The 13095-nt window shown below is 42.6% G+C and overlaps 1 protein-coding gene across 1 annotated transcript; it reads left to right on the forward strand.

The window, feature by feature from the left end:
* The first annotated feature begins 614 nt into the window (after positions 1 to 614).
* Positions 615 to 1382, forward strand: CDC42EP3 (CDC42 effector protein 3). The gene has a single exon (XM_084832400.1). It carries the CDS (start codon positions 615 to 617, stop codon positions 1380 to 1382), a length of 768 nt encoding a protein of 255 aa, XP_084688526.1.
* The last annotated feature ends 11713 nt before the right edge of the window (positions 1383 to 13095 follow it).

Raw genomic sequence — 13095 nt, forward strand, 5'->3', positions numbered from 1 at the left:
GTGGGCTTTGCCTGGCACTGAGATAGAAGGTGACTGACAGAATAAGAAAAGTGAGAAACCAAGGTAGTGAGTTTATTAAGTGAGTTGTGTTTGGCAACCGTGTCCAAGGAGCTCTGGCTTCAAAAATGTACAAAGTCAGGAAAAAGGTTAGTTAGCTCTTGTTAGATGAATCCTTTTATCCTGCTTAATGAAGGGAAGCAACATCATAGAGCTAATCTCCATGCTGGAACTGTCAAGAGCACTATTAATTGTTTTTGCAAATATGAGATTGAATGGACCATGAAGCACCAGTTAATAATATCCTGTTTTATTTCTCATGCAGGTTTCTGAAGTCCTAGAAGCAAGTGAGCATTCTTGCAGTTTGGCAGTGTCAGCCACTTCACCTTGAGGAGGAAACTCACATTAAAGTTCTCCAACTTCCAAAATTGTGTTTCTCAGAAGGAATCAGCGGTGGTGTATGTGAATTCATAAGTGGCACTGGAGCCAATAATGTGACATAGGTAACACAAAAGGTTTTGCTGGAGAAGAACGACTCAGACTTGTGGATTGATTTTGAATCCTTCCTTTATTTTTATTTTTTAACAAAGTTTTCTTCCCGCAAGCACTGCCAAAAGATGCCAGCCAAGACACCCATCTACCTGAAAGCCGACAACAATAAGAAAGGGAAGAAATTCAAGCTGAGGGACATTTTGTCTCCAGATATGATCAGCCCACCTCTGGGGGATTTTCGCCACACGATTCATATCGGGAAGGAAGGGCAACATGATGTTTTTGGTGACATCTCCTTCCTGCAAGGAAATTATGAGCTCTTACCTGGAAACGAGGGCGAAACAGCCAGCCAGTGTGAAAGCCACAGTGAGTTCCTAAGGGCAAACAGCACCTCTGACTCTGTGTTTACTGAAACGCCTTCTCCGGTGCTCAAAAATGCCATATCACTTCCTGCAATCGGTGGTTCTCAAGCCCTCACGCTGCCCTTGTTGTCACCAGTGACATTTAATTCAAAGCAGGACTCTTTGGGGCCATTAAGGAATCCCAGGCATAGCTGTGAACCCGTAATGGAAGAAAAGTTGCAGGAGAAGAGCAAACACTTGGAGAATGGGAAAATATACAGAGATGACATCACATGGGAGCGGAATGTCCCAACATCACAATATACTAATGGAAGAGACAGTCATTCATCCAGCCTTTCGGAACAATACTCTGAATGGCAAACAGAGGAGTTATTTGACAACGGCCATCTTTCATGTGATCTAACCAAGACTCGGCCGAAATCAGAAGACTCCCTCGCAGATCTGGCAGAGCCTCTCCTTTCTTTGCAACTTGACCTTGGCCCTTCACTTTTGGATGAAGTGCTCAGTGTAATGGACAAAAACAAGTTATAGAACTTGCTGGTCTTTTCATTTTGCTTATTCATATAAACACAACTGAAATGTATGGGCACCATCCATCCAAAGTTAAGCAATTAAGGCTGCAATTCTATGCACATCTCTTTGGTAATAAGCCTCATTGAACTCAATGTGCCTTACGTCTTAGGAAAGCATTGGGTGCACATCCCTTGATTTCAGTGGGAGTGTTAAGCATGTGTTTAAATCAAATCCAGCTTGAATGAATGGGATTTAAACATGCTTATGTTTGGATGGATAGTGCCTTACTGTATGTATATACAAAATCAACTCTCTTTGCAGTTGACAAGTTTTCTAAAAACAAATGACTTTAAACTATTTTTTTACACAATTTCCATGGGTTTTTTAACATGGCAAATGTCTCATAATGAGGACATATTTTAACGTCACGATTTTCAGCAGAATTAAAAGATTTTCTAAGGGATTTTGTTGTAATATTTGGGTGAAATCTGTAAGTTAGGATCATTAATTCATTTTCAGGAACCCTTTGGTTCTTAAGGGTCCCATGTGTGCCAAGCAGAAGATTTATGAAGTGATGGTGAAATGTTAATTAGTTCAACATTGCTTAATATGTAACTCCTCTCCTTCCCAGAATGATTGGGTTGGGTTTTTTAATTAGCATTGTTTTTCATTCTGGCTGCACTGTTATTGTTTAATGTTAATGCATAGCTCTGTGCTCAAATGGGAATGGCTTTTTCCATTCAACTATTATGGGAAATATATGTAGCCAATACAAACTGGTGCCATTGAAGTTACTGGAGCTTCCCATGTGAGCTCTTACCCCAACATATATTCAGACCTAGACAATCCAATCTAAAAGAAATTAAAAGACAACCTGTAGTAGCAATTACAGTATTTTATGAGCTGAGATCTACTTTTGTAGACATTAAAATAGTTCTACACACACACACACACACACACACACACACAAGATTTGCACCAGAGAGAGGTCACTTAGCATTTTCGTGGAGAGCCTTTGTATAAACTGTATATTTGTGCGTGTTTGCGGAAAATACGTATTTGATTCTTTAGCTTTGTTCCTTCAGTTATTGACTTTGACACAGAAACATTTAAAATTCAACAGTGGATTATCTTATGGTTTAGAGGACAGCACCAGCTACTCACAAAGCTCAAAAGGTGCTAAAGCAAATGGTACTCCAGGGAATATAGAGATGTCCCTGCATTGCGTAGATACTTTGTGCAATACAATAAAGAATAAATGTGGAAAAATCTTGTTTTTGTGACTGAATTACACTCCGTAAAGGAACTGTTTATTTCATGGAGTAGTTGAAGATCACTTACCACATATTACCATTACATGTTACTAGTCCTGTGCTTCAGTGGTGCCAAGAGGAAAGTAATCTTCAAACTTTAATTAAGATTATTGCTCTGTGCCACAAGTTGCCTACACCAGTGTTACAATTAAAAGAAAGTAGATTTTGCAAAATTCATTCATCCTGATTCAGAGCCCCCTGTGTGTTTCAATGACCTTACAGAGCTCTTTTGTGAACTGGGTCCGTATGCTCTGAATGCACATAGGAATGGACATATAGGTCTGCTTCCTCTATTGAAAGGAATATGGCATCCCTTTTAGGGATTAGAGCTCACATGCTCATTGAATCCTTTTTTCAGGGTTTTTTAATTGACTGAACCTTTGTTTGTTTGTTTTTGCAACCCTGCCATATATCTATCTATACAACATTTACAATAATGTGCACCTAAACATTTCTTTTTAACTCAGCTAGATTTTCATGCCATTTGGGCAGAGCAGGGGTTGCCTGCTTTTCCCACACTTGCTACCTCTACAAGTGTTTGTCATTTAGAACCTTGCCAAAGCTGTAATAATGTGACCAACATTAGCTAGTGTAATTTCTGATCCATGAATGTGTGCATAAATGTATGTGACCTGTGAACATGATAACACTGAGCACCAGACCAAGGAGTGTTTCCATTTCATGGTTTGTCTGCGCCATTCTGTTGTCCCCAAGCAACTCTGGTTGTGTTCCTCTTAAAAAGCAAACTTAGAAATAGTGCAGGACTATAGAAATGCTTTCATATTTAAGCAGCTTCTTGCCATATTTCATTGCTGCTTCTGGAGATGATGAATGTCAACCTTTTTTTGCAGCTAACCTTTGTAGTTTTAGAAAGATAGCTGAAAGGTAGGTATAACATGAAATACTAGAGTAGAGGTAAGCAATCCAGTGCTCTCCAGAAGTTCTGGACTACAATTCCCATAATCCCTGACCACTGACCATGCTAGCTGGAGCTATGGGAGATGTAGTCCAAAACACCTGGAGGGCGCCAGGTTGCCTAGCCTTGTATTAGAGCCTTTAGTAATAGCTAATGTTCTACTTGCCAATTCATAACAGAAAGCTTACAGCAAACATATTGGCTAAGACAGGGATGGGGAATGTGTGGCTCTCCAGGTGTTGTTGGACTGCAACTCCCATCATCCTCCACTATCATTGCCTTCAGTGCCACTTTTTGGTAGAAAGGTGGGGTATAAATTGAATAAATAAATACGTAAATAATATTGGCCATGCTTAATCCTCACCCCTGGACTAAGATAAGTGTTTTGGCCTGAAATACTTGAGACCAAGTTGAGAAGGAGGCCCTTGACTCAGACTGATAACTCCTATAGTTTGGCATAGACAGTTATTGCCATCTTGATTACAAAGGGTAAAATGGCAAAACAAGGTGAAGACGAACACATTTGTTTGGTTTGTTGGGGTAGAAGTAGGTAAGCTTCCGAGTGCCGTAACAGGATTTGTTTCCATTCTGCCTGACGAAGAACACGTTAGGTTCTTGTGGTGGAGGGGAGAGCATATATGCCTACTCCTCCAGCAATCAATCAATCAGTCAATCAATCAAGGCCTTATTTTCTTATGTTGAACTGAGGAAGCATTTCCAAGGTTAAAGGAAGGTGTTCTCCAGTAACTTTCACTGCTCAGTGGCACAAGTGGGCCTGATTTCCAAGGAGCAGAAAGCAAGGGCCAAGCATTCAGAATGCACAGATGAATTCAATAAGCGTGAACTTTCCACCTTTCTGTCAAGTCAGCAAATATGTGTTTGGAAGGTGTTGGGGGGGGTGGTATGAGAGAATGGTTTCATCTTTGGCAGGACCACTCACTCCTTAGTAAGGGTAGCTTTAGTGGAATCAAAGTGTGCAGTTTTCCAGGACCTGCGCTGACCGGAAGTCTGATATTTTTGGCTGAATGAAGTTTTCCAAGTTTGAGGCAGTCTCTTATGTTACCCTTAAGAAAATGCTATTCTTTGGAAAGAGATCTCCCACTAGGGAAATATAGCAGCTAATCTTACAATTAAGATAATATCCTTCTGTGTTTTGTGTTCTTTGATTATTCCCCTTGCCACTTTGCTGGATAGCAAAGACTTTTGTTTAAATAGCATTCTCTTCTACTTGAGCTCATCAAATCAGAATGCTGACTTTATGAGATCCTGGCCATTTTCACAGCAGTCGGTTACTCCAGGGAAAATCGGCAATAGAAAGTGGATAATGCTGTTCTGAAACCGCAAGATGAAGACAAAATTACTGATAAAGCTTTTTTGCTAATATAAATATTTTTTTTCAAGGTTTTCTGGAGTGAAATATGGGCCATGGGCCAACCAAAGTTAAGCACTCTCATAACCCATTGGTTGCAGTGAAAGAATTAAACACATGCTTAAATCTCTCTTCCACTGAAATCAATGGGATTTCAAAGTGCTTAGCTTTGGCTAGATTTTGCCTTTCGCCTTTTTAACAACGGAACAAAGGATGTGTCCATTCTTAAATGCTCAAATCTAGAGCACCAGAGTTACCATTACAGTCTATATAGGGGTGGGTTTTTTTAAGTGTTAAGATACACATCTGAACAATAAAAATTGTAGGTAGCTGTATTGATCTATTCGGGAAAAGCAAACACCATAGTAAGGTAATGCCTTTATTAGGGTCTGGGAGCTTGACCCATTGAATTGCAGCCCTTTCTTATGTGCAAACAGCTGCCATGATCCCAGAACTTAGCAGGTGTTGGGGGAAAACATAGTGGAAGCATCCATCGTAGTCTTAAACTCAAGAAATATGGGAAGCACTGGGCTCACAGTATCCGCAGGACCTAGTCATGTGGTCTGCTGCCACTAGTAATTGTGTGCGAGAACCGGGGATCCTTGCTGTGGTGTGTGTATGTTGTTATTTACCCTATTCACTTGCTTCTAGAAACCCAGAAATTAAGGCAGATCAAAAGACGAGAGCTTGGGTACCCGGTTCTCCAAACAGTATTGAGTCTTTGCCACAGGGAGTCGGTCATTTTGAGAGATTTAAACTGGAATTTAAGTTAGCTTCCTCAGCATTTTGATAGTCTGTGCAACCGCAGTGTTGCTTCAGTGCTAAATTTGGTCCTGATGCTTTGGCTGCATCTGAAGTTACTGGTGTTTTCCCTACATCAAACTCAACAGAGAAACTTCTACAGGCACACAGAATGTTGTACTCCTCCTTCTTCAGCTTAAGCAGAATACTGAGGAAGAACAGCTGATTGCAGTGGAACTCTGTTTTAGTCTATCAATCCTCTTCAGACCTAGACTGCAACTAATTCTACAGAAAATGGTCTAGCAGGTTCATTGGACCCTTGACAGATGGCATCCGCTTGGATTTACAAATCAAAATTGTGCTGGAGATGTGAAGAAACTTTAGCCCATACCTTAGAATATTGTCCCATTATTGTTGCCTTTCTGGAAAGAAAAGGAGCAACAAATTACCTTTGCCCTTGACTCAGCCTTAAAATGGTCTACCCTCAATTTAATCCACAGCACATTCCTCTGAAAATGGCAGGTTGCAATGACATATTCTAAATGATGAGCTACATGGACCGCAGTGGTAATTAAGTGACCTTCAGCACCAGAAAGCATCGACCCAACCACATCTTGAATCTTTGGCCAGCATCTAAAACTAACAGGTGTGATGCTTGCCCTACTTTTAATAGTATTTGACTTTAATTTCTGGACCTCTTGGAATCAAAAACTCCAATTCTGTATACTTCTTGCTGCTTGCCTCACTTTCATTTCTACTCTTCTCTTGCCAGTCCTCTTTCTCTTCCTCTTATTTAGTTGTTTTTTTCATATTTAGTTGGGAAGCCAATTCAATAAGAGAAAGAGATAAAAAGTAGCAACAGGAGGGTGGGGTAGGATATTTTGGGTAAGGATGACATCTTTTGAGAAATGTGCATTGTCAAAGGTCTTTTTTTGTTATATAATTAAAAATGTCACAATAAACTTTTTTTTAACTGTGAAAATCATGGCTTTTGCCTGTACTGTTTCAAGAAGGAAGAAGAGGCTTTGTGTACTTTCACATGGTGAACATTGTTCAGTTTGTTCAATAAAAGGGCAGGGAGAGACCCTGGAAGAAGCGGGCAGAGTGGACTAGTCCCCACCCCCACCACACAGCCCAAAATTGTCAGGGGGGATGATCATGCAAAAAGTCTGCTGTTATAGATAAAACTAATTGATAAAGGAGAGAGACAGAGAGGTGCACCTATTTCCTAGAATACAGCAACCCACTGCACTGCTTTTCTTGCTGTGCTGTGGGAGCAGAGCATTTCTGCAGAGGGAAGAGCCCAGTGGAGAGTAGAGCTAGTGGCCTGGTTTGTGGGCTGTGGTGATAATGTGAACCGGCCCAATGTGTTGAGAGAGGGAGGGAGACTGGTGGCTGGTTCACACATCACAATAAGGCACCGTGGATTAATTCATTCGGTGTGTGCCCCAAATCTGCTCCAGAGCATCCCCCAATCCACTAGAGCAGATTTGGAGGGGTCGTGAGGGGCTGCAGGAGGGAGGGGGAAATGTGGGAGGTTCCCTCCTGCTGGCAGAATGATACGATTGGCTACAACTCAGAGCTGAAAGTGAGAATGAAGAGGCTGAACCCTGAACAGTGCTCTTCTAGTTCTCCTATGATTCTATAATATTTGTGAACTGGTTATGGTATCCAGTACAGCTGGGATCTCCTTTGAATCCCCCTCTCATAATACTAGAACCTAGGTTCATCCCATGAAGCTGATTGGTGGGAGATTTAGGACAGATAAAAGGAAGCACTTCTTCACACAGTTAAACTATGGAATTTGCTACCACAAGATGTAGTGATGGCCACCAATTTGGATGGCTTTAAAAGGGGAGTTAGATAAATCCATGGAGGATAAGGCTCGTGATGGCTACCTGTCCTGGTGGCTATGTGTCACCTCCAGTATCAGAGACAGTATGCCTGTGTACACCAGTTTCTGGGGAACATGGGTGGGAGGGTGCTGTTGCACTCATGTCTTGCTTTTGGATCTCCCATCAACAGCTGGCTGGCCAGCATGTGAACAGAATGCTGGACTAGGTGGGCCTTTGGTCTGATCCATCACAGCTCTTCTTATGTTATGTTCTTAACACACACATGTTAAAAAAAAATACTTCCAGGATCCTTTATCCTAGGGCAGCTCTAGGACCAAATTTAAATCTTGTGTGTCAAAATATCGTTTGGATGCTAGATCTTATATCCAGGAGCTAAATAATTTTTGAAGATCAACTGGCAACAGGTGGCCACTCAACTACCATTTTATATAAAAAGTTGGTATTGTAGTTAACAAATAAATAATAAATATTTACAGCATGACTGATGAATCACAATATTGATGAATACATGAATCATTGTGTTGATGCTACAGCAACAGCACAGCTGATCTCGGGCTAAATTTGGCTGTGTAAAACTGTCCCTTTGCTGATTTCTGAGTGAATATCTCATAAATATTTAGTGAAGGCCGAGCTTTAATAAGCAGATTACTTTTTGCAGTAAGTAGAAAATCACCAAGATAGGAAGACATCCTTTGGTGCATTGCATAAACAACCCACTAGAGGAATAACAAAGAGGCAATTTTGCTATGCGCAGCTAAATGAAATATAGTCACTCACCTCACACAGAGGTAAAGTGTGCATGGTTTTCATGAGACAATGGGACAATTTGCATGACACCACTCTTCATCATCCTTTTGCCACAGACTCCGTATAGAATCCCCTGGTGCTTTATGATGGATGGTGACCTTAGACTGATAACTTACTTCATCTATGAGAAGACTTGGAAGGAACAGACAGAGAGGTAGAAAGGAGAAAGGTTTAAGTTATAGCCACTCTGGCTGAATAGTGAAGGTACCTCCCGCCCCATTAAAATCCAGTCTGGCCCAATATGTCAATAAATCAGATGAGAAACAAAAACAAGGAAGCCCCATTCTCTGGGATTCACTTTAGGAAAGTTTACGAGAAAAGATGTACATTTCCAGGACTTCAAACATATGCACACTAACTTAAGCGTAAGTACCACTGAGCTTTGTGAGACTTACTTCCACATAAGTGTGCATAGGACATTTCAAGTTACCAATACAGAATGGTGGCTGCTTCTACCAAAATAAGGTTTTCAGAAATGTATTCAAGCAAAGCCCTATTGAGGCATTCAGCTCCAAGCGGTTAACATCATGTAGAGATGTGGCCCTGCCAGCGTGGCCCCTGCTGACTCCGCCTCCACCCCCACTCCCCACACATTGGGAGAAGGTCTGAAGAGGAGAGAAAGAGAAATGTGCTAGTCCAAATATAGTCCAGAAAATTGCCTCCATTTTACTTTTATTTTTTAATCACATTTGTCTCCTGCCCTTCCTCCAAGGAGTTCAGGGTGGCTTATATGCATATCATCTTTTTGAAGCTCCCAATAATCCTGCAACATAAGTTAGGCTGAGAGTGAATGACTGATCCAAGGTCACCCAATGAGAATCATGACTAAGAAAGGATTTGAGCCCAGGTTTCCCCAGTCCAAATTTGATATTCTCCCACAAGCATTAGGCTGGATCACTGTCATCTAAGGGGTGTGTCCATTCAAACAATCTGAAACAAATAAAACGCATGCTTTAACTATGAGTATTTTTAGTTCTGCAAGATAGTCATTGTATGCGCGCGCTCTCTGTCACTCTTTCTCTTTCTCTCTCACCCCCACCCCACCCCAGGACCAAATTTAAATCTTGCGTGTCAAAATGTCATTTGGATGCTGGATCTTGTATCCAGGGGCTAAATAATTTTTGAAGATCAACTGGCAACAGGTGGCCACTCAACTACCATTTTATATAAAAAGTTGGTATTGTAGTTAAATAAATAATAAATATTTACAGCAGCACTGATGAATTAAACAGTAAATTAAATGCCATGAATAGTAAAGCAGTATAAAACAAAGCTAATGTTAAGCATCAGCAGTAACCAAGAAATATAACAGTACCTCAAGCTCAGGAGAAACCCACCCTCCAAATTAAAATGTCTGCAGACATTAGAAGGCTTAACAATATGCCTAACACTAAGCAGTGAGGTCAGCGGAAGAGCCTCTCTAAGGAGGCTATACCACAGCACTGGTGCCAATACAGAGGTGAGGGAAGAAGGGAAACAGGATCACTGCGTGAGCTCTGCTTGGACACCAACTCCAGCTGGCTCTTCCACTCCTGGAACTGTTTCCATTTCAGCTGGTCATTGTAAGAGCTCTGTGTGGCTGATTGTGCTTTTTTCTTCCTTTCTCCCCCCCAATCCCATTTCCTCTTGTGTCATGTCTTTTACATTGTAAGGCTGAGGGGAGGGACTGTCATTATTGATCTTTATAGGCCGCTCTGCAAGCCTTTTTTGACTGAAGAGCAGGATAAAAATGGTTCTAGATAAAGAAATAAATATTTTTTTCAGATTCGCATTTTGCATAAATGTCAATGATGATTCTCAAACAAGTGCTTGTCTTCCAGCAATTTAAAGAGAATTGCTCTTTGTTGCAGCACCCCACTGGTGCTGTCGACAGGAACACTAGCGATGGTCAAACCCAAACATCTATAAAACCATCTGCAGCTGAGAACACTGGAGGGACCTGCCAGGGTGGGGTTCCAGGGAAACTGTCTTCTGAATCTAGCTGTAGAGTTCTGCTAAAATGAACCGTGCTTTTCTCATTCATGAATCAAATCTGTGTACAGTATATCCTCACTTATCTAAACAGCCTGGGGGCTCATCCAAAGCAACCAGACAGTCCGTAGGCTTTGATAAATCGGAGAGCTGTGTACACAGATCTTGCAGAGCTGAGGTAGCTTTGCAATGTAACTTACAACTAGGGATGTACAGATTTTGTACTATTGGTTCCGTCTGCATTTCGCAGATTGTCAGGTGCCTTTTGTTCCATCATCCAGTCATTGATGGAATCAGATTTTTTCCAGTTTCCTGAATGTGCACAATTCTGAATTTGCACAAATTCGCACTTGCAAAAATGTGCAAATCCCCCCCCCCCCGCGCGCGCGCGCTGCTGCTGCCCATGTGCATTTTCATACTTTAGCCTAGGGAGGAAATGCACATTTTCAGCGGGTGTTTTTTGTTTTATGTATTTTTCTATGACTAAATTTGCATACAATTTCATAAAGTAAAAAAACCAGTCTGCGAGTCTGCTGAATCTGGGCAACTCGGGAAAAGCCAGTCCGCTGCAGAATCTGCAGGTTGGATTTGTTGAAATCCAAACTCATTTGATTCTGTTGTGGATTTCCCTGACATCACTGCTTCCAACTGCCCTATGGGAGCAACTTTTCCTGGGTTCATCTCACTGTGTGGCTCTAAAGTTTAAAGACCTGCAATTCTGAGGGCAGGTCCTTCGTAGAAAATCATCTCCCCGACCTGAGCTAGACAATGATTTCTTGTTAAGGGAGCAATTGTGGTGCAGTGGTTAGAGTGTTGACTAGGGCTTGGTTAGAGTGTTGGACTGGGACTCGAGAGACCCGGGTTCTAATCCCCACTCAGCCATGAAACTCACTGGGTGACTTTGGGCCAGTCACTGACCCTCAGCCTAACCTACTTCACAGGGTTGTTGTGAGGATAAAGTAGAGAAGAGGAGGAGGAGGAGGCTCATGTTAGACCACCTTGGGCTCTTTGGAGGAAAGGCAGGATATAAATGTAACAAATAAATAATCCATACATTGTTAAGGACCCATGTGATTGGCCCTGTTGCCACCCTGGTTTGGGGGACTTTCTTTGACAGGCATGCCATAATACCAGCATATTTTATTCTTGTTGCCAGTAACTGAGCCTTAGGAGAGGCATTTTAGAATGGGAAAGAACCACATAAGACCCTGGAAACTAAATGATTGGCAGTTTGGGGAAAGGGGGTGGGGCCAGGGGAAAGGGGAAGGGCCCTCTGGGAAGCCTAGAGGGCTGGACTGGTCCCCAAGGCAGGCCAGACTAGGCCCACGGGCTTGAAGTTCCAAACCCTTGCCATAAGGTGAGCATACGGATGTGCAACTCTCACGACACAGCCTTAGGGGGCTCCCAGGTGGGGCTTTTATCATGCTTCACTCGCATCCATTTGTACTGTCTTCTCCCGGGCATTTGGATACTTTACTGGTCTGGCCTTGGTGGTTCTTTTTGTTGTTCATTCTTATGTTGAATGAGATGATGGTTTTAGGAGGTCTGTTGGCTGGACATTGTTATGAAATGTGTATGGTTTCAAGTAATATGCTATTATATATTGTTTTTTGGATTGTATTCTTCTCTATAAATTGCTTTGAGACACCCTATGATGGCGTGAAGTGATATATACATTTCATAAACTTTTAAAAATAATTAATCCCTTGGAATATTTGAATTAAACTCAAAATCTTTAATGTAAAGTAATTCACTTAGGTAGGAATCCTGTAGCCCATAGACAGCATCTGTGGGTCCTTAGGGTTGTTCAGATTCCCCCTTCTCCGACCTTGGAAGGGGAAGTCAAAGATCTGACACTCACCCCCACCACTGTCCCTGCCTCATAGCCAGCATGGAAAGAACCATGCCAGCTGGCCTCCAAGCTCAGAAAAACTACCTTGGAGAGGCGGAAAAGGGAGTGTTTTGGTGGGCAGGGAGGGGAGAGACTGGAGAGGCCAGGTTACGAGCTATCCTGCGGCTTCTCCAGCGTCCTTCCCTCCCTCTCCAAATTGCCATTGCTACACAGGCAAAAAAGCCCGTCTAGTGAAAATACAGGGTGGGAGGATGGGGAGGTGAAGTTTGCCTCCACTGCTCCTCCCGCCCTGTATGGGATGATCACAAGCCTCCGGGTTCAGGGGGCTTACAATCATTGAAGGTGCAATCAATAAGATTGCTCCCTGACTTTATTTAATTCACTTTGGCAAGTTCATCCAGTGGCCCTGTGCACACGTAATGCTAAGCTATGATGGTTAGGCTTTTTTTTTCTAACCCCGGTGGCTTAGCTGTTGTGTGGGGGGAGAAAACCACCTCCCTGTGGTCAGTAAGCCACCCTGGCTAACCAACCCCAAGCAAAAGGATTAAGCGCCCCCAGGATGGCTTACTGTGTCATCTGGCAGGCTCCCTGGTGGTCAAAACAGGTTCCAGAGGACATCCAGGTCATGACTATAGAGTCCACTGGCTAGAGCGTCCACCACTGTGGGTGACCCTCTAGCTGCCATGGGCTTTCTCTATGGTCTCATGGCCATTTTGGATGCAGGGGTGGCCACTGGGAGCCTGTTCGTGCCGCAGAGGACAACACGATGCTCGGGAACCATGCCGGGAAGAGCACCAGGTAACTATGGAGTGCGGGGTAGTGGAACCATGCAGTGCCCTGTGGTGCCTGGTCGTGTGACAGGCACGCACGTCATTGTTTCGCTAACCACCCCCCTCTGTAGTTACC

The sequence above is a fragment of the Heloderma suspectum genome, chromosome 1, assembly GCF_057233095.1.
Source record: "Heloderma suspectum isolate Gila_16-S chromosome 1, 16-S_ref, whole genome shotgun sequence".
Taxonomy (NCBI): domain Eukaryota; kingdom Metazoa; phylum Chordata; class Lepidosauria; order Squamata; family Helodermatidae; genus Heloderma; species Heloderma suspectum.